This window comes from Pristis pectinata, chromosome 30, assembly GCF_009764475.1.
Source record: "Pristis pectinata isolate sPriPec2 chromosome 30, sPriPec2.1.pri, whole genome shotgun sequence".
NCBI classification, from domain to species: Eukaryota; Metazoa; Chordata; class Chondrichthyes; order Rhinopristiformes; family Pristidae; genus Pristis; species Pristis pectinata.
This window is the reverse complement of record NC_067434.1, coordinates 13,136,930-13,160,074: the sequence shown is the minus strand read 5'-3', so window position 1 is coordinate 13,160,074 and position 23,145 is coordinate 13,136,930. Positions and strand designations below refer to the sequence as shown.

Here is a 23,145-nt window from a genome sequence, read left to right as displayed (position 1 = left end):
GTTGGTTCATAGCTGATCTTTGCATTTGGCAACACGCAATGACATTTGTGCAAAGACTTGAGCAAGACACAATCACATATGAAAACTTTTGCAATTTATGCCTAGGTTACCAATTACTCTGAAAGCAAAAATACTAGGTCGACATGAAAAAGCTCATCACTCAGTGGTGCGGTCAATCCCACTGAAAAACTGCTACCAGCAAACAACTGGTAGATGACCAGGATAATCACCATCGTTCAACAAACCTGCCGGCTTGCTTTAAATTACTGTTCCTTTCAACATTAATTGACAAGTGTCTGCAAAGCCTATCTATGCCGAACAAGGTCAGTGCAGAATCTTGACATGTTTAAAGGAGATTCAAATGCCCTGAAGCTTCTTGGATTAAAAAAAAAGTCAACCATTTACTGAGGTGCCCGACTTTCCCTCAGGATCTCCAAGTGACCCACTGTAAATGTAACCCCTGCAACCCAGTGCCAGCAGAAAAAAAAATTGGACAAAGTTATTGAGATGCAGAATTCAGATTCAGATTCTTATATCTAAAGACAGTGAGGGCAATGAGATTCAGGTGACTTATTGGATTATAACTGATGATGAGAGCAGTACAACTCTCTCCTGGTACAGCAGCAGGGAAAATTAGTCATAGTCCATATCCTGATTGTGACTCCATGACTTCTGACATAATTATTGGGTGAGGATTACACAGAGGTTGGCTGTGATGCCTTTGTTAAATAGTTTGCCCTTGATCAAACAGTGACAGTGGGTGAAATATCAAAAGGTGACCTTTGTTTGTGAAACCGTGCATCAGAAAAACACCTCCAGAAAAGGACTGAAATAAGGACCAAACAATCTTTTTCACAGAGAGTGGTTGATGCCTGAAACATGCTATCAGAAGAAGTGGTAGAATCAGATACAATCACTATTTTTAAGAGGCATTTAGACAGGCACTTGAGTAGACAAGGATATGGACCTAATGCGGGCAAATGTGTTTAGTGTAGATGGCAGAACAATTGGCATGCACCTGGGTGGGCTGAAGGGCCCATTTCTGTGCTGTCCGACTCTGTGACAATTGAAGTCTGTCGAGGTGATTGGTAATTCGTATGTATCTTATTGTTTCTGAACAGCATAAAATTTCAAAAGCAAAATACTGCAGAACTGCTAGAAATATGAAATATAACAGAAAATACTGAAAATGATTAGCTGGTCAGGCAGCCTCGGTGGCGAGAGAAACAAATTTAATATTTTACTTCAATGACACATCAGGTGAAACATTAACTGTTTCTCCCTCCACGGGTGCTGATTGACCTGCGAAATTTTCTAGCATAAAATTCCAAGTAATGCTAACAATGGCCACTGAATTTTATTGAGAAGCTTGGAAATAAGTGATGGAAATACCTGATAGAAATAATATTTTGTGTTTCATAAACTGCATCAATCCTGTAGTCCTAAAACTAAGTAATCCCAGTGGTTCAGGGGCAAGAAGATTTCTCAGGTTGTCGCAGGTATCAGAGAAGGATCAGAAAAGATTTACGAGCTTGGTTCCAGGATAAGGGACTACAGTTACAAGGATAGATAAGAGACGCAATTTCCTTTGGGGGAATCTGAGGGAAAATTCGATTGAAGTATATAAAACGATGAGGGACGTGGACAGAGTAGATAGTGGTAGGCTTTAGTGGAGTGGTTGAGCACTAGAGCACTTTTCTATGCAGCACATGATTAGAATCTAGAATGTACTACCTGCAGATATGGTGGGAAGCAGGTTCCACTGTGGCCTGCAAGAGGGAACTGAATTACTCTATGTTGGTGGAATTAGAGTTGCTATGGTAGAGATGGGTTAAATTACCTCCTTGTATACTTTAACAGTTCCACGATTCAATCTTCTGCACACAAGGGAAAAAAAAACTAACATAATCCAATCTTGATTTGAGTGCTAATGTATTTTGGAATGCACAATACTTGTGTGAAACATAAAGCATCATCAATGGGCCAAACTGGCCTGGTAGAGAAACAAGAAAGTAATTCCGGTGTAAGACTCACAGACAACACAAGGAGATTTGAACTGGACTTCTTACATTCCCGAAGCATCCTTCACAGCCTTAGGATGCCTCAAAGTGATATACAACCATTGACGTACGTTACAAGTGTAGGCACTTCTGTAACATAGGAAATGCAGCAGCCAATTTGTGCCCAGTAACCTCCCACAAACTGCAATGCAATAATGTTCAGGACGTTTTTTTGATGACTTGATTGAAGAATCAATTTTGGACCGAACTCAATATTAGGTCCCAACACTCAGTGGAAGATGTGCAACTTAAAAAAGACCACTTGGGTGAGGCAGGAATATTATTGACTATGCAGGCAAGTTGCAGTTATCAAAGAAGTATCAGTGTTCTCAAGAATGTTAGGAGGAAGTTAGTATCATTGGAAATAACAGCGTGTGTACTTCATGATAGATAAGAAAGAAGGTCAATGATCACTATGATTATGATCTTGCAGGGCATGGTCAGTTGGTTAAGAATGATAACCATTTGAGCTTCCTTTGATTGGTGCAAAAAAAAAATAGCTTGTCCTTACTGAATGCAACCTGTCAAAGAGCGGCAGCTCATCAAGTGAGCTGGCTTAATGGGCCAAGTGTTGTGGACTTGTTCCATTAGCTGTTGCTTACAATTAATTATTTTTTCGATAACTAAATTACAATTATTTCCGTCAGTGTGACTTCCTGACAGCATTTGCACAATAATCAGACATTACCAAATACTGGAAGCTACAGGTCAGCTTCAATCTTATTTCTCTCAATAGACTGTTTCATGGTTCTGTATCAGCTCTTAATAAACAATAATATTAAAATGAAATCTAAAACATCTCCCAGGATGTGGCATCTAAACGCAGTTGTGACTTCCATGTCTGCTTAGCTCAACAAACGGAATGATCAATGCTGCTAAAAATTGCCCTGCATTGGCCACGACGTGCAAATGTCTGACTTGCGATCCTGCGCTTCTGTTTTGCCGAGTTGAGAGCTGAAGGCAAATCCCAAATTACTCAATGTCCAAAAATAGCAGGTGGCTCAATGACAGGTGTCATTGCAGGCGGTCCACACATTGCAGGCACAGTGCTTGGCTGTCATTTCACATGCATTATCTCCCTGCACACAGTTTATTTAGGGCACTAACTTATCTGGAATGTGTGTATACCATTCCCCAGTCAGCACTGAGACACAGTTACTCTCACTCATGGTGCAGCAACCATAAGCATTCTTTAAAAGCCATATCCTATGTTCACTGACTGACTTCACGTTGTAATGTTCGTTTCTTTCTCTCTGGTGTTTGCTCTTCTGTTTCTTTCTTCTCTCCTTTTCCCTCCTTTTCCCAAGGAGGCGAGATTGTCTTGTGCTTTAAATATTTATTGGAACTTAGTTCACTAAGTCTCCCTGCCTGGAAATGTTCCTTTTTAGAGCTGGGGGATCCCTGGATTTGATTGCATTGTGACTCCCCTGTGCTGCCTACACTCAATATTGAAGTTTGTGAATAAACTACAGCCAACTGGCTGAAATGCTGATAGAAACTTGGAATTAGCACCTTCACTAATGGAGAAGAAAATAATTTACAGTGGGAAGATGACAATAGGCTTGTTGACAAGTTTAATTCTAATTTAATGTAGAACATATAATTGTTGGGCAGTGACGAAGGGACATTCAGGGTAACATTTTGAAAGCTCCAGAGCCTTCAAATCATGTTTTAGCAAAAGAGCATAAAGAAGAAACTTTATCTTCAATTGTTTGATAAAAGCTAATGCAGTTAAGTGTGTCAAGTTCTCTACTAGAAAACAAATAATACTGCGGATGCTGGAATCTGAAAGTGCTCCACTCTCCACTCATATCTACAATCTGACGCTGGGTTCCTGGTCTATTCTCAGCTGATGACATGGAATTTGAAGTGCCCTCTAACTTTGGTCTGTATCACCTCAAATGACAATGGCAGCAGGCACATGGGAACACTATCAGCTCCATTGTTTCAAATTTGACATATTTCATACCTGTCTTTGGGTTAAAATCCTGGAAACCATAGCTAACAGCACCTCACGGGCATCGTCATTACATGGGATGCCAGTCAAACACAACATCATGTTTCCAAGGACAACTAAGGGTGAGTAATAAATGCCTATCTTGCCAACAACCCCCACATCCTGTGAATTGAACAAAAACACCTACTTAATCCCACCATCCACTAACATCTACCCAAACTGCACAACAAGATGCTGTCCACTGACAACATCCCACTCTGTGATGTTAATGCACAAATTATATCTTAAATAAATTAATATCTCAATTAGTATGTAGATACAATTATTAAGGCAATGCAGTAAACATAAATTCATACATAATATTATGGTGTGAGTTTCCAGGCAACCATCAATACTTTACGGCTTATCAGCTCAAAGTTTCTTGGAACCTGGGCATCAGGAGCATTTTTACAAACAAATTCACAAATAAAGGCACTCCTAAATGCCAACTTTTTATTTTTTTTATGGAATGAGGGCTTTGTTAGCAAGGCCAGAATGTACTGCCAATCCCTATTTGCCCTTGAGAAAATGGTAGTGAACAACTTTCTTGAACTGTGCTGGTGAAGGTACCATCACAGTGCTATTGGGGAGGTGACTCCAGAAGGAACAGCATGATAGCTCCAGTTCAGGATGGTGTGACTCCAAGGAGAACCCGTAGGTGATTATGTTCCCATTAGCTGACCATCCTTATGGCAGAGGCCATGGATTTGGGAAGTGCTTTTGGAGTTGTCTGGATTACTGCAGAGCATTTATAGATGACCCACACTGCCAGCCAGATGTACAAGTGCTGGGGAGGGGAGTAGCGAGGGTGGGGAGAACAAGCACGAAGAGAGGTAACAACCAAATAATGACTAGAAGTGTTTTTAGCTGTTGGTTATGAGATAGATACTAACCAGGACAGCAGAGAGATCTCCCCTGGTTTTCTTTGAAATAGTGCCTTGGGATCTTTTATGTACACCTAAGAGAACAGACAGAGCCTTGACTTATTCAGCAGACATCCCATTGCCCCAAAATCACTGGCTACCTGCTTTGCCCTATGTGGTTGTTCTAGTGGGAGCCTTGGCACATTCTTCCAAAGAGAGGCTGGCTCCCAGTATTTTAGCACATTCAATGCTACGGAGAGACCATCTCAGCACAGGCAGCTGACTGCACTCACACAACATGTCCAGACAGCTGGTGATGCCCCACCTCTGGACATATTTGGGATTTGTGTAAAAAGAAAAACTGTTAAAAAATTGAACATTTTAATATTCTTCTGATCATTTAAAAAGTCTAAAAGCACACCCACACATGAAAATAATTTAAAAATTATGAACAGGCTTCGGTAGGGTGGACAGTCAGAATCTTTTTCCCGTGGTAGAAATGCCAAATAGTTGAGGGCATATCTTTAAAGTGAGAGAGGGAAAGTTTAAAGGAGATGTGTAGGGCAAGTTTTTTTTTACACAGTGAGTGATAGGTACCTGGAACACACTGCCAGGGCAGTGGTGGAAGCACATAGGACAGTGGAGTTTAAGAGGTTTTTAGATAGGCATATGAATATGCAGGGAATGGAGGGGTATGGATCATGTGCAGGCAGAAGAGATTAGTTTAATTTGGCATCATGTTCACCACAGACATCATGGGCCAAAGGGCCTGTTCCTGTGCTGTACTGTTCTGTGTTCTACGTCCTATAACTCAAATAAATAATAAAAACATAGGTACTTTTTTCCTGGAAGCTGATGTCTTTCATGCAGTTTAATGGAGACTGCCATGTTTGCACCAGATTTAATTTGGCTCACGCTCAGGGCAGCTTTCTCAGCCTGATAATCTGAGTGCTGGGAAATCTGGAAGAGCAGGCTGTCTCAGTGGACTCCATGTTGGTGTTGGTGCAAACTGGCATTAGTGCTGTCAGTTTACACCAACCACAGCAATGGTCATCAGGACCACTGCAGAAACACGGGGGTAAGTCTTCGCATTAATGCTGTTATCAGCCCCAACATCTCAAAAGATGACACTTCCTCTGTGCTGCACTGTAGTGTCAGCTTACACTGTCAATTTAACCAAAAAGATTCTCCATGGGGCTTTCTCTCATATCCCAGCTCTGCTCCCACTCTGCAAATTATAATTATGAACAACTTAAAAAAAGGGAGGAGATAATGAGAATAAACTAGTAAATAACATAAAAGCAGACTGTAAGAGCTTCTAAAGGTAAATAAAAGGGAAGAGAGTAGCTAAAGTAAACATTGGTCCTTTAGAGGTGGAGACTAGAAAATTAGTAATGGGAAATAGACAAGTGACAGAGGTCCTAGAATTATTATGGATTGGTCTTCATGGTGAAAAACGCTATAAACAGCTCAGTAAGGGCCAGCATGATAGTGCAGTAAGTAGAGCCACCACGTCACAGCGCCAGAGACTTCAGGTCAATCTTGATCTCGGCTGCTGTTTGTGTGGAGTTTGCACATTCTGCTGGTGACTGTGTGGGTTTCCTTCAGGTACTCCACTTTCCTCCAAAGATGTGTGGGTTAGTAAGTTAATTGGCCTCTGTGAATTGCCCCTGGTGTGTAGGTGAGTGGTAAAATCTGGGGGGTGTTGATGGGAATGTGGGGAGAAGGTAATGGGATTAATGTCAGACGAGTGTAAATGGGTGGCTGATGATCAGTGTGAGCTCAGTGGGCTGAGGGGTGTGTTTTCATGCTGTATCTCACTATGACTCTAATAATTGAAAATCAAGGGGCATAAGGCAGGGGGAAACTTAAAACAATCTGTATCACTAGAGAAAAAGTGCTTGGCAAACTAATGGGGCCAAAAGCCAAATAGTCCTCTGGATCTGATGGCCTGGATCCTAGGACCTTAAAGGAAGTGGCTGAACAGATAGTGGATACAAGGGTTTTAATCCTCCAAAACTATATAGATTCTGGAGAATTCACAGAGGATTGAAGGATCACAAGTGTAGTGGCACTACTCAAGAAAGGAGAGAGAAAGAAATCTGGAAACTATAGACCAGTGAGCATTATATCTATAGACACAAGAGACTGCAGATGCTGGAATCTGGAGCAACAAACAGTCTGCTGGAGGAACTCAGCGGGCTGAGCAGCATCTGTGGGGGGGAAAGGAATTGTCAATGTTTCAGGTCAAAACTCTGCACTAAGACATTATACCTGTCATTGGGAAAATACTAGAATCCATTATTAAAAAGGTAACCGCAGGATATTTAAAAAAATCATCAGACATACAAGCAGGGTCAACTTAGTTTTAGGAATGGGAAATTATATTTGACAAATTTGCTAGGGCTCTATGAGGATGTAACAAACATGATGGATAAAGGTGAACCAGTAGATTTGGATTTCCAGAAGGCATTCGATAAGGTGCCATATAAAGGGTCACTGAACAAGGTAAGCAGGCATGGGGTTGGGGTTAATATATTGGCATGGATAGGTGAGGAACCAGCTCATAGAAAATAGAAGTTCAGGACGTGGGTCATTTTCAGATTGGCAATCAGTAACTAGAGAGGTGTTGCAGCGTTCGGGGCTGGGGTTTCAACTATTTACAATCTAAATTGATGACTTGGATGAAGGGGCTGAGTATATTGTAGCCAAGCTTGCTGATGTTAGAAAGATAGGTGGGTTAGCAAGTTGTGAAAAGGACACAAAGAACCTGGAAAAATATTTAAATAGGTTAATTATATTCCATCTGCAAGAAATTGGCAGATGGAATATAATTGGGAAAATATGAGGTTATTTTGGAAGGAAGAATGAAAAAGCAAATTATTACTTAAATGGAATGAGACTAAGATTGCTATGCTACAAATCAGGGGCTGTCTGAGTGCATGAAACACAGATGGTTGGTATGCTGGACAGCAACTAGTTAGAAAGACAAATGGAATGTTGGCCTTCATTACAAAGGGTATGAAGTACAAAAGTAGGGAAATTTTGATGCAAATTTACAGGACACTACTGAAACCTTACCCAGCGTATTGATGCAGTTTTAATATCCATATTTTAGAAAATATATATTTGTATTGTAGGCAGAACAGAGAAGGTTCACTGTTGATTCCTGGAATGAAAGGGTTGGTGTACAAAGACAGGTTGTGCAGGTTGGGACAATGCTTATTGGAGTTTAGAAGAGTGAGAGGTGATCTTATTGAATCATAACAAGATTCTGAGGGGGAATTAGCAGGGTGGATGCTGAGAGGATGTTTCCCTTAGTGAGGGTATCTAGAACTAAGGGAATTTAGTATAAGGGGTCACCCTTTTAAGACAGACATGGGCAGGAACTTCTCTAAGAGGGTTGCGACTCCATCCCTGAGAGCTGTGAAGGTGGAGTTACTGAATATGTTCAAGGCAGAGACTAACAGATATTTGAACTGCAAGGGAGTCAAGGGTTATGCATAAAGAGCAAGAAAGTGGTTAAAGACAATATTAGATCAACCATGACATATAAATAAAATATGATAACTACTCAGCAGTGATTTTATTTCAGATTTCCAGCATCTGAATTTTTGGTTTGATTCTCATTTCGATTCACTGTGATCTTTTGGAATAGGGAGCAGGCTATTGTCCTACTCCTGACTCTGTTTCTTATTTAAGTTAACCCTATAGTATCTCAGAATATGATCTATGAGGTGACTTGCTCAAAATCTTGCTGTATTTCACACATTGCTGTAGATCACACATAAATAGCACTTGAAGTCAAGATTGCACCTGCTCTCATCATTTTACCCAATAATAGCTTTGTCTGGTATTGCGGTTACGTGACTTTAGGCATATTGCCAGTCTTTCCCATTCTCCTGGCCTCCTCGCTAACAGCAATCTGTCCCAATCAGTGGAGAATGCTTGTGGATGTAAATGAGCTCTGGAATGCTGTGCCATGTGGTACTGGATAAAAATAAAAACTATTGCAGTACACGTTCCCCATCTAAAAATAGTACATGAGAGTGGGGAGGGAGCATTCCACATTACTGTATATTCAAGACTTGAGCTAATATAAAGCAATGCATCAGCTCGAAGAAGCAAAGGATACATTAGTTTTCTCCGTGGAAACTCTGTCTTTGGAAGAAGAAGCCAGAGAGACTTTTGTTTTACTAATACACCAAATCCTTTCACCTCGTTCCAGTACCTAGTAACACCTATGCTGAGGATTTTAAACGCTTTGCTGGAAGTAAATTTCCCTCAAACCCACTCTCAATTCTAGTTTCCTAACTCTTTTAAACAAAACACATGGACAAAATCTAATTACATTATATTCTCAAGCCCAAAATTGCATATTTTGAAAGATCCTCCATTGTAATCAATTACTTGCACAAGTGAATTATCAGTGAGAACTACAGCCATTGAATCAAGCTCATGGTTTACCCTATTTTTCCAGAAATAGTATATAGAAAATGGATAACAAATCTGTCGAGGTTTCCTTACATTTGGCCAAAGCAGGAGAGAGGGTGGCAAGAAAATGTGGAGATCAGGGGGTGGGGAAAGAAAGAGTAGATATGGGAAAAAGGACTTAGAGGGAGCTATTCCCTGCAATCAAGAACCAAGAAGTAAGAAAGAGCAACCGTGAATCCTTTTGTTCTTGGGTTCACTCTGCCTGTTATAATGATCTAGTTCAACCACAGCTCAAGTAGGAAAGTCACACTCATTTATTCATTTTCACAATCTCCTAATATGGAAGAAGTGAGCAGCCCTTTCAGTTAAGAGACTGCTTTGCATTCATTTCTCTTTGCCTCTTTCCCTGTCCATCATTCTAGAGTTCACGGAATAGGTTATTGCTTCATCCAAAGCCTGGTTCGATGCTGTGCAGAGGCCTAAAACCAAATGTGCCATTGCATCTTGCTTTGACTCTGTACTTGTGATTGATTTGCCAGAGTGGAGGCACATCCAGACCATATGGTGCAGGCTATGGGTAGAACAGGGAACCAGAGTAACTGGACACAGTCACATCAAGCAATTACAACATTCCAACTTCCCTTCATTCTATTGCAGTCATCTATTTCCAAGCAATTTTTTAAAAGAAACGCTTGCTGCTTTTTCTTCAGCCTTTGTTATAAAATGAACTTAGCAATGCCCTTGTGATGAAGAGTCAGCCTTAGCTCAGTGGTAGCTTTGTCAGCTTTCCCCTGTGTCTTGATAAGTAATTAACGTTCAATCACCATCACAAAAACAGATGATCCGATCATTTACCTCAGAGCGTTTTATGGAAAATATATTGTATAAATTGGCTGCTGCATTTCTTCATACCCTAATAGTTACATTTTCATAGTATTTCATTGGCTATAAAAGGTTTGGGATGGTCCAGAGGTCATAAAACATGTTGAATAAATGCAAGTTTTTCCTTCTATTACAACACATCATCTCTGCTTCAATCAACAGTTAACTACCAGAAAAATGAAACTGTTGTAGTCTCGCTGTCCTTAAAATATAATTTAATGGCCTTCATTGTTCATGAATAAATAAATGCACTGTTCAATGTGTAACTGAGTATACAAAATGGAACAGCCTCGGGTAAAACCTCTAATCTGTGGTCAGACAGCAATCAGGCAACAATTATCCTTAGTTTTCTGGGTTCCTCCTTCTGACCCTGCTTAGTGTGGAATTTGTCTGAATTCCAGCTTGCACTTGACTAAGATTACCTGCGTTTCCATGTTTCTTCCTAATGCTTTGTCTCCAAGAACACACCTATAACTCATGCTACTGCAGGACTGATGATGTGTTACACTCGTATTCCAGCAAGGATCAATACCTTCAGAAAAGGTCATTTTAAAACTCCCTGTTTAATTTAGAGAAGCCCAAATACATTTTATGGGACTTCTGGTTTTCTCTCAAGTTTATAAGGAATCAGTGGCCACTTGTCATGTACAAAAGGATCTTGGTGCCTGGGGCTCATTAATTAGCTGTGTGATGAATTGAGAGCATTGGCAATTTGAAGCTTGGTTGACTACCACCTCAGGACAAGGGTCAATACGAGGAGATACGTCAATAGGGTGGCATTGGACATCACAAGCAACTCCCTGAGAAAGGTGCCACAGTGATCTGATCGAACTTCAGGTACACAATGAACTGACTTTCATTATTAATTATGTATCCAGCGCTGTCCACCCACAACAAAATGCTCCAATGGCACCTCAGTGTTTTCCTCTTAGATCACCCTGGCATGCAGATGGTTTGATTGCTTTTGAGGAGGAACTTGGGGAGACTCTTTCCCACTCTGCCAACAGATTGTGTGGTTATAGTATGATTGAATAATGCATGAGGTCCCACTATTTATTGAATGAGGCAGTCTTTAGAAGCTATTTCCCCATTATGTTAGTCAACCTGACACTTTCTCCAGTGTAGGGGAGACCAAGTGCAGTTTTCTAAATTTGAAGAAGTGTAAGTGAATCACTGCTTCAACTGGAAGTAGTGTTTGGGTCTCTGGGTGACAAGAAGCGAGGAAGTAAAAGAGTAGGTTTTGTATTCCCCAATAGTTGCTTGGGAAGATACCATGAGCTGTGGGTATTGATGGAAATGGACCAGAGTATCATAGAGTGAATGGTCCCTTTGGAATATGATCAGTGGAGGAGAGCTGGGGTAAGATGAGTCAACTAATGCTATTACATTGGAGGTGTTATGAATTACAGAGTTACAAATAACAAATTATAGAGTTACAAATCTATTGAATGTTAAGACTGGTGGGGTGGAAGAACAGATAAAGGGAACCCTAGTCTTACTCTATGTGGGAGGAATGTGAGTAAGAACAGAATGCTGGAACAGACACGGTCACTAGCCCCGTGAATTATACTGGAGGAGAAACAATAGTTGAGAAAAAAGACATGTTGGACACAATGGTGTAGATAAACTGGGAGAATGGAATAGAGTTTTCACGGGAAGCAGATGCTTTCAGCTGGCACCACCACCTCTTGGGTCATACAATCTCTCCAAGTCTCCAGCCTATCAGAGACATTTTCTTTTGTTCCCTCCACTCCCTTTTTACAACTTCAAACTTTTCATTTCTACCTTTTGCCATCCTGATGAAGAGTCATTGACCGGAAATGTTAATTCTGCTTCTCTATCCACAGATGTTGCCTGACCTGCTGAATATTTCCAGCGCTTTCTGTTTTAATTTCTGACTGATTTTTCCTTTATTTACTCATCACACTTAGAGAGTGTAAAGGAAGACAGAGTTAGCAAAAAACTGTTTGAATGATCCTGATAAAACAGCCTATCATCCAATGCACAATGAGCAAAGCCAGAGATACAGTGGCATGCAAAAGTTTGGGCACCCCTGGTCAAAATTTCTGTTACTGTAAATAGCGAAGCGAGTAAAAGATGACCTGATTTCCAAAAGGCATAAAGTTAAAGATGACACATTTCTTTAATATTTTAAGCAAGATTACTTTTTTTATTTCCATCTTTTACAGTTTCAAAATAACAAAAAAGGAAAAGAACCCATAGCAAAAGTTTGGGCACCCTGCATGGTCAGTACTTAGTAACACCCCCTTTGGCAAGTATCACAGCTTGTAAATGCTTTCTGTAGCCAGCTAAGAGTCTCTCAGTTCTTGTTTGGGGGATTTTCGCCCATTCTTCCTTGCAAAAGGCTTCTAGTTCTGTGAGATTCTTGGGCCGTCTTGCATGCACTGCTCTTTTGAGGTCTATCCACAGATTTTTGATGACGTTTAGGTCAGGGGACTGTGAGGGCCATGGCAAAACCTTCAGCTTGTGCCTCTTGAGGTAGTGCATTGTGGGTTTTGAGGTGTGTTTAGGATCGTTATCCTGTTGTAGACGCCATCCTCTTTTCACCTTCAGCTTTTTTACAGACGGTGTGATGTTTGCTTCCAGAATTTGCTGGTATTTAATTGAATTCATTCTTCCCTCTACCAGTGAAATGTTCCCCATGCCACTGGCTACAACATAAGCCCAAAGCATGATCGATCCACCCCCGTGCTTAACAGTTGGAGAGGTGTTCTTTTCATGAAATTCTGCATCCTTTTTTGTCCAAACTTTCCTGCGTCCTCACCACAAAATTCAGCATCAGAAGTTTGCAAAGGAACATCTAAACAAGCCTGATGCATTTTGGAAACAAGTCCTGTGGACTGATGAAGTTAAAATAGAACTTTTTGGCTGCAATGAGCAAAGGTATGTTTAGAAGAAAAAGGGTGCAGAATTTCATGAAAAGAACATCTCTCCAACTGTTAAGCATGGGGGTGGATCGATCATGCTTTGGGCTTGCGTTGCAGCCAGTGGCACGGAGAACATTTCACTGGTAGAGGGAAGAATGAATTCAGTTAAATACCAGCAAATTCTGGAAGCAAACATCACACCGTCTGTAAAAAAGCTGAAGATGAAAAGAGGATGGCTTCTACAACAGGACAACGATCCTAAACACACCTCAAATCCACAATGGACTACATCAAGAGGCACAAGCTGAAGGTTTTGCCATGGCCCTCACAGTCCCCTGACCTAAACGTCATCGAAAATCTGTGGATAGACCTCAAAAGAGCAGTGCATGCAAGACGGCCCAAGAATCTCACAGAACTAGAAGCCTTTTGCAAGGAAGAATGGGTGAAAATCCCCCAAACAAGAACTGAAAGACTCTTAGCTGGCTACTGAAAGCATTTACAAGATGTGATACTTGCTAAGGGGGGTGTTACTAAGTACTGACCATGCAGGGTGCCCAAACTTTTGCTTCAGGCTCTTTTCCTTTTTTGTTATTTTGAAACTGTAAAAGATGGAAATAAAAAAAGTAATCTTGCTTAAAATATTAAAGAAATGTGTCATCTTTAACTTTATGCCTTTTGGAAATCAGGTCATCTTTTACTCACTTAGCTATTCACAGTAACAGAAATTTTGACCAGGGGTGCCCAAACTTTTGCATGCCACTGTATATGCTTAGCATAAAATATCACTGAGTAATGTGAGAAGAAATAAAATTCCATTTTATTGTGTTGAACAATTTACAGATTGCATTCCCTTAACTATGCACCCCTTTTTTACAGCTTCAAACTAAAACTTGTGCCTTCAATCATGTCACATTTTGTAACAATCTCTAATTAAAACTTTTAATTATCAGCTTCAGTCACAGTCACACAACCGGAACATTACTTTCCATTTAGCCTTTAAAGAAAATATTGCTTTCTTCATTTGATCAAACTTTCAGTCAGCAGCATTCCTGTATCTAATGATGTTGTGACATTTAATCCTCAGGAAAGCTTCCCCAAGCTTGAAGAGCTTTTCTTTAAAATTGTGAAACTTGTCATGACTTGAACTTCTAATGCCACTATCACAAAATGGTCAATGCTTGAATGCCATACTTTTAACTGCTGAACTGGTGCTCTTTCTGTTCCCTCCCACCTTATAATTCCTCAGTACTATTCTACTCGCTTCCAGTAGGAAAGCTTGGCTGCACCATCAGCAGGTAGAACTGGGTTCTGCAAGAAGTCTTCTCCAGAACACCTTTCTCTCCTTCTTCAGTTCATCTGGAATTGACAAGTACAAGAAAGTGATGATCTGTTCACTCTCCCAATCTCCTAGCATAGCTACAAGACTAAACCTTTCCTCTGGCTATTTCAGGAGCAAAATGGTATACTTTCTTCTTGCCTGGATTAGTTCAGCTCTAATGACACTCAAGAAGCTCTGCATCAACCAGGACAAAGCTGCCTGCTTGAATTGTGCCCAATCCACATCCCTAAACATTCATTCCCTCCACTAGTGTTGCAGTGATCGAGCAAGCACCATCTCCAAAATGCACTGTAGTTGAGTGACTCTAATAGTATCACCCAAACCTGCAACCTTGGCTATATCAAGAAGAATAAGGACAGCAGATACTAAGGTACACCATTTACTCTTGAAGTTGCACACCATCCAGATTTGTTCCTTCATCATCTATGAGTCTAAATCCTGAATTCCCTACCTAAGAGCACTGTGAAAGTAACTTCACCTGTGGAACTCCAGTGTTTCAAGAAAGTGAAAAATAATTAGGAATGGGCAATAAATTCTGGACTTGACAGTGGTGGTCAGATCCCAAAAACAATTCAACAAACAATAAAAAATTCAATGCATTTTGTGAAATGTGGATTGCAGACTCTACAACAAAAAAGGTTAATGTGGATCCCACGGCACTCTGTATTTCTATGTTTACTTTGGGAAATCGGGTCGTTAAGAATGCAGCCAAGCAGAGAGTTTAAATAGTGCAATGAAATTAATTAATTTCCTATGAAGCAAAGAATGGACTAATGGCCTATTACATCAAGGGGACCTACACTCATGATATGCCACATGGGGAGAATGATTACATTGAATTTCTCTGTTCTGATGGGCTCTGGATTTTCAGTCGTTGAGTAAAATCAAGACAAAGCTGATAGGTTTTGGAACACCAAGGGAGAATGGGTGTGAGAGTGAATGAGGGGGAGGATCAGCCATAATTTTACTGAATGTTGGAACAGTTTCAAGGAGCCACAGTGGTTGCTCCTAATCCTTTTTTTATGTTCTAAAAGAAAACATAACTATTGTGGATGCTTGCTAATATCAGATCCTTCATCATAAATGTTAGGTGAATAAATACAAACCTGATTACCATGTTGACAGAAGAAAAGATTTAAAGATGTGCTCACAGTCTCTTTGGAAAATCTGTAACATTCCCATTGACTACAGCAATACCTGACCCATGACCGCTTGAAGTGGAGAAGGAGCAATCAGAATCGTAATCAGAACCTCAAGTTCATGCTTCGGGAGCACACAGAAGCCCAATGTGATGGGTGGAAGGAGCACACCACTTCACAAACTGAGCACCCACCCTGTCATGCACCTCCTGCCCTGTCTGTAGAAGTGTCTGTAGTTCTCACATTGGCCTTATGTTACCTCAGAACCACAGATGGGAGTGGAAGCAAGTCATTTTCGATCCTGAGTGCTTGCCTAAGAAGAAACCTAAACAAACTTTTAAATTATAATTTAAATTAATCTAGAAACTGCAGAGAAATAATCAGCTTGTCACATGGTCATTTAATGACTTTTTTTGACTGAAGCTTTTTTTAGTTCAACCAGAGAGCTCTCAGCACCATCTCCACACCTGATACTGAACACAGACCCACGTGAGTCATTGCATACTTAATGCATGAGGCTGCCTTTGGGACCAGCTAAATGAGCTAAGCTCTGTTGAACTAAATATGGTTCTGGCTGGCAATTTGAACTTTATTTCTTGATTACTGTTGACAATGGACAACCGATTGAACACATCTAATTGTCAATGGGTTGGAATCAGACTGATCTACTATTAATGAGACATTGCATTATCTCCCAAGTGGAAATTGGCCCCCTGGTTTATAACATAATAAAATTATTCTTCCTTGTTACATTCTCTAAAGAATTTATATGCTTTGAGACGGATGGTGCTTTTAAACTTGGGATTTGGTTTGTAACGTTAGAGCAACTGTTCCACATTAGTGTGTGGTTACAACATTTGATCCTGGGAGTGAGAGGCTTTAATTGTGAAGAGGATGAGACAAGCTGCTGCTCTTTTCACGAGAACAATCAGCTATAAGAGAAGACCTGTGAGAGGGGTTCAAAGGTATTTATAAATAGAAGCAAACTTTTTCCACTGGTAGATATGTCAGTAACTATGGGGATAAATTTACAAACGTCATGGAAAAGGTGGGGGGATTAGGAGATGTTTCAACGCAGGGGGTTACTGCAACAAGGAATGTCTGACCAGAAGCAATGGGGAGACAGAATTCAGAAAAGTTTTTGACGAGGAAATGGATAAATAGCTGAAGGAGAGAAATGTAAAAGGGCTTAGCAAAGTACCAGTGATCGGGGCTTACTGGGGCTGTTCTTTTACTGGATGTGATCTGAATTGTTTCTGGGAAATCCTGTCATTTTCAGAGCTGATTAACATCCATGAAATGAAACAAAATTATTTGAGCTCAAGATACCTTTCTCCAGAATGTGAGCCAATGGCTTTTCAGATCCTGGTCCAACAAGTGAGAAAATGAGAATTGCTTTCAAAGGTTAGCGGAAGCTGAACTTACAATAGGGAAATTAATAACTATTTGAAATATTTGCAGGGCTATGGGGATAAAATGGGGAAAGTGGAACAAATTGGACACTTGTTTCAAAGAGCTAGCACAGACAAAATTGGCCAAATGGCTCCAGATTTAAGTAGATAAATCTATGAAATGTGTATAACAACCTAAGTACTTAAAGAAGGGACTTGTTACGTTGCTTTAGGTTTCCATGAAGTACTGGATACTGGGAGAGTTTTTCTGGTGAGGATTCAGCAGCTGTGCTTTCCCATATCAAATCCCGTATCACTATTTCCACCCATTCCGACAAACAGACAGGAACTTGGTTCAAGCTCTAATTCAAAGAACAGTCCTTCAGCTACTGCGGCAATGGGTGAGCAGTGCCTGTGCCCACAGATAATACTGTTAACTGATCCAGGTGATGTCACCATTGACCAAGCCAAAATGGCAGCAAGCAATCTCCGAAGAGCTTCTCACCTTTCCCATGGTCAGAACAGCATATCTCTTATTCAGATTCCCTGTTAAACATTCAGCTGAGGAAGGGGTGACCTTTTTTCCATCAGCTGAGTGAAAGTGACCTACCCCGCCACCCAAAAACAAATAAAACTTTTCTCTTTAATCCACGATGATCACACAGCAGGGTACAAATCTGTAAGTAATTGTGGGGACAACATTTAGAAATAAATGTTAGCAGTCTTCAGAAAACATATTTTCAATTTATGCCCTTAGTAACTCCATACTAAATTTACAAATAGTTAAGAGAGACTTACAGAGTCTGCATAATAGGTCTTGTGTGTCTGAGTTTTTTTTATCTCTCTGTTAGCTTGTAAAACATTGTTATTTTACTTTTCACTTTAGTTTGTCTTGTCAGAACAATCCATTCAATTGATCCTTCAACGGGTAAAAATAGCTTGAGAGTTTACAATGTCAGTGCCTTATCTGATTATGAACAGAGCTTCCGGCCCTACATTCATCTCTATCATGGCCTAATTTCCCTTCTGTAATGTTACCTGTCATGGCCACTGCTTCAACCCTTCTATGACTAAAAACCCCCAATTCATGCTTCCATTACTTCAGCTTAAGCTTCAGCCCATCTGAACCCTGTTGCTTGTGTCCTCATTCACACTATTTACTCTTCTGGCTCCCAGTTCAATTTGTCTTATTATTAAAATTATTAGCATCATATTCAAATCCCTGCAAGTCCCACCTCAAGTTTAACATCTATACATTTCCCCAAATCTGATTTCGGGTATCTTCTACTTCCTTCACGCCAGTATTGGAAGTTGTGCCTTCTGCTGCCTGCCTAGACTCCGAAATTGCCTCAGCAAATCTCTTTGTCTCCTAATCTCTCTTTCCTCCTTAAAACCTACCTCTTTCGTCCAGCTCTTAGTGACTATTTCCAAATGTGGCTTTCATTTTTATCTGATTACACTCTGTGAAGTGCCAGAATATTTTACCCCATTAAGAGTTACATTAATGCAACTTGTTGTTGAGAGTAGGGAGCCATATGAATTTTAGAGTGATTTTTAATCTACAAATTGATATTTCAAAGCTTCAACAATTTCATATGATAAAATTGAACTGCCAATAAATGGTAAATACAAAAATACCATGCATGTGCTAACACTCTGTTATATCTAAGGTGGTACTCACTATCAGTTGTGATGTACTTGAAACAAAGTTTACCATTTGGAATCACAGAGAAATTCCACAAGAGCAAAATACAAGTCAGCATATCTGAATATTGACTCAGCTTTGACTGCATTGGATCTGTATTTACTTTAAACTAAATGGATACTGCACATCACCTTGAAGAGACCTGCCTCTTCCTTTCCAGTCCTGATGAAGGGTCTCAACCCGAAACAGCAACTGTTTATTTCCCTCCGTAGATGCTGCCTTGACCTGCTGAGTTGCTCCAGCATTTTGTGTGTGTTGTCCCAAATCTATCCTCCTCTGTTGTCCTATAAAACTCTCCTGGCTGCTTGCAAGTTTTCTTCTTGCTCTTTTATGACCTCTTTATTTGGATTGTGTCAAATTTTGAACAAATTCATAAAAATACTATTATCTTATCATCATGTTAGGCTCAAATCTCCAAGGACTCAACCAACCAATGACTTCTCATCTACCCAATTTACCTCATCGTCCTTCTCCACATTTTTCACAAAGTAATATTTCTTCCACTCACTGTCACCAACAATGTTTCCATAGGCACAAATGAATGGAGAAAATTTCTAGATGTTTGAAATGGACTGCAATTTTAACAAGGCTTGACTCCAACGATTGCTGTCCCTAACCTTAAATGTTACTAATAATCTCTGCAAAATCAAATTAGCACCACAAATTTGATCAGTGTTATTTTACATATTTTCTCTGAAAATGATCTTCTATGCCTGTTTCTTGCTTTCTCCCACCCCTTCACTTTCTCTTTGCACTCACTGGCGGTAACCCTCATTACTATACCTACTCTCAGCTACAGGAAGGTAAGATTTCTTCTCAATCCCAATCCACTCTGCTGTCTCTAACTTTAATTGAAAGATAAGGCTGCTCATCTGCTTGTTTTGAACTGTGATTCAAGGCAAAAACAGTTTCTACTATTGACATTGCAACTGCAATTACTGCTTACTCTAACCTTGAACGACTATATGATATTCTGTAAAATGCAGTCAATGAAAAAGAATGGGTTAATCAGCAACTTAATTAAATTGGTGTAGATTTGCCATTGTCTGTACACAGAATCGACAATTACTTTCACACTCCATCAGGATATGAGGAACCATGTACCTTGAAAACCTGAACTGGAGACTGGGATATGCTGGGATATTTCTGATCCAAAACTATTAGCTCACATACAGGTCACAAACCTTCTTTTATTTTCGTGTCATTTATACCATCTATTTATTCTCTTTCCAATGTGATAACTGTCTCAACAAAGTATTTAACAGCTGAAAACAGCACAATGAATAAATTAGCCATTGAGAATCACAGAATGACACATAAAAAGACTATTTGGCCCAATATGCCTGTGCTGGCTATGTGAAAAGGCCATGAATATACTTGGGTCAAAGAAAGAATGAATTTGTAAAGTGCCTTTCAGAACCTCTGAATGCCTCAACGCAATTTACAGCCAATGGTGTACTTTTGTAGTGTTGTCACTTCTGTAGGGCAGGTATTTGGTAAGAACCAAAAATTGGGTTCCAGTGTTATTCCAGAATGGGGACTAGAGAAAGAATTAACACCAAATTTCAGTATCCTCCTCCCCTCCCTGTCTTGGATTGTCTTTGGCATCTGATCTCCAATTTTTCTGGCCGCCATAGGTGCGTATCTTTGCAAGCGCATCGAGTGACCCAATCTGAGCTGGCGAGTTTCGACGCTATGTGTGAATATTCCTAATTACCAGCCAGGGTGACCAAAACAACGGGCTTGGAAAAGTTTTCGCTGAAAATACATATAAAATAATTTAACTTGTCTTGTGCGTATATTCATGTTACAGGTTGAAGAGTCTTGCTAGAAATGCATTGGAGCTGGGGGTGATATTGATTCCACGCGCAGGGCCTTAGCAACAGGGTAAAACGATATGATACATGTGAAATCCTGATAAGAGTTTGGCTCCTGTCAAACTCCCCGCGGTTCGCACAGGACACCGTTCAAAGTCAGTCTTTACCGACTGACTTTACCGACAGATCTTAAATTCTCTCCCTCCCCCCCCCCCCCCCCCCCCCGCCACCGAGTAATTTGGGATCAAATTATAAACCGAGTGTGCAAAAAACGGGTTGAGTATAGCAACAGTATAAAAAACAGTACAAAGTGTTGCAGTGCGGTGACATTGTGTGCCTCCCCCGAACTCCACAAACCCTTTACAGTTGAAAGGTGGCAGTGCGGGGACTCGTTGAGTGAACCTCTGGGGTGTCTCATGGTATGAGGGTTTCCCTGGAGGGGTGACCTCTGGGCGAGCGTCTTCCTTTCTGGCTCTCTGCCAGGGACCCCTCCCTCTAACTCGTGTAGCGTTTGGGGGTCTTCCCTCTTCTCTCTGCGTTTGAGGGTCTCTCTTTCTCTCTCTATCTCTCTCTCTCTCTACCAGTCGAAGTTCTCTCTCCTTCCTCTGCGGGTTAGGGTCCTTTTTTCTTTGTTGGGGTATTGATCTCCCCGAGTTCGGAGGTAGGGTTCTCTCTCTCTCTTCTATTTTGCGGTCTTTCTCTCTCTCTCTCTCTCTGTGGGGTCTCTCTCTGGCGGGTCTCCCTCTCTCACTGTGGGGTCTTTCCCTGGCCGGGGTGGGTTATTATACTGGCTCTCTGTCCTACCTTGGCGACTCGAAGCGGCATGTTTTGGTGGGATCCTCCATGTAGCCTGAAGCCCCAGGGCGCCCCACCACTAAGGGTGACGAGGGTTTCTTCCCCGGTCCCCATGACCTCTCTTGCTCTTCAGCCAACGCTGTATCCCCGGGAGTTCTTCATGGCCCTGAATCTCCCCATCATTCACATCTTGTCCGAACTGGCTGGTCAGGCGCCGGGAGGTCAGTGCGAGACACTGGTCTCTGGTCTCCTCTCTACAGCAAAGCAGCAGCAAACATTAAGGGCTCTTGATTCAAGGCCAAATTTCAGCACATGTTGCGTCAATCTCACAGCGCTGCTGTGGAAAGATCCATAAGGAAACTGCAAATGTCTGTCTTCAGGGTTGAACCATCGCTTTAAAACTCTGCTGAAGAGCCCCTTGTCGGTTTTATCTGTTTTGTCACCAGCAGCAACACAAAAGGCACAGAGCTGGGTTTGAGATCACGTACACATTGGCCACTATTGTTTCCAGGGTCTTAGCAGCGATTTGCAGCGAAGGTATTTCGGGACATTGGTTTAATACAGAAACGGGACTGTGAAAGGACAATGCCCATTTCACAAGATCACAAGACAAGGGAGCAGAAGCAGGCCATTCAGCCCATCGAGTCTGCTCCAAGGAAAGGGAAATAGAAATGAGAAATTTCTGATAGTTTCGGGCATGATCTGGGTTCTAATTTATCTTTGGTTTGGATTGCAAAGAATAACATTTCTGCCTTGTAGTCCTGAATGTGCGGAACCCCACAACGCAGAAATACATTTATTATGCAAATCAGAACATGCAAATTACCCCTTCACAACATTTATGCAAGATATTTTTGATTCGGCAGAAGGATTTACTTGAATAAGTCATATTATGTTAAAAAAAAGGCCTTGCGACAATTCAGCCAATTTCCTGGTCAATTTGAAGGCAACAGAGCGATTTACTTTACTTTCCGGTTCTGATGAAAGGTAAACTGTTTCTCTCTCCACCTATGCTGCCCGCCTTTCTGAGTATCTCCAGCATTTCCCGATTTTATCTCAGATTTCCATTAGCTGCAGTAGTTTTTTTTGCTTTTCAATTATTATTATTTGCTTTGCAATAGTTCCATTGGGATCCTGCATGTTCACCTGAGAAGGCAGACATTACCCACTATTACACAAGAAGGCCATTCAGACCATCAGGTCCATGCCAGCTCCCAGCAGGACAGTTCTATCAGTCCTTCCCCACCTTCTTATCTCCCTGGTGTCCTGCAACTTATTCTCTCACTTGCTCACCCCCACAGGAAGGGATAATTAATCAATTAATGGACGAGCATGTCTTTGGGATGTGGAAAGAAACTAGGGCATCTGGTGGAACCTTACACTGTGATGGGGAGAATGTGCAAACTCCAAACAGGCAGCACACAAGGTTAGGATCAAACCTGGATATTGGGAACTGAGAGGCAGCAGTGCTGCACCCCTGTGTTTTCTTTAACATATAAATAAAGCTACTCTGAAAGTGCAGAACTCCCTCAATTCTGCACTGGGTGTCAGTTGAGATTACAAACCCAAACATGGAATGGTAATTATATACAATACCTGTTTCAGAGGTAGCCACTAAGAACAATTGACACTTCAAAGACTAAGGGTAATCTTACTGTCAGATCCTGAAAGCTCCAAGAGAATGCTTGGGTTTTACTTTGCAACTTGTCTTAGGTTGTCAAAGTCGAGTTCATTGTCATCTGCACAAGTACATGTGTGCACAGGTGAATGAAACACTTACTTGCAGCAGCATCACAGGCACATAGCATCATATAAGCAACATAAAGTTTTGAGTTT

The 23,145-nt window shown here is 40.9% G+C and overlaps 1 protein-coding gene across 1 annotated transcript in view; it reads right to left on the bottom strand.

Moving 5' to 3' along the window:
* synpo2lb (synaptopodin 2-like b) overlaps positions 1 to 21,423 on the bottom strand; it is a 34,552-nt gene extending 13,129 nt beyond the window's left edge. Inside the window, exon 1 of the mRNA XM_052041347.1 lies at positions 21,319 to 21,423. Coding sequence (XP_051897307.1) covers positions 21,319 to 21,423 — 105 coding nt within the window. The remainder of the gene's footprint in view (positions 1 to 21,318) is intronic.
* Between the last annotated feature and the right edge of the window lie 1,722 nt (positions 21,424 to 23,145).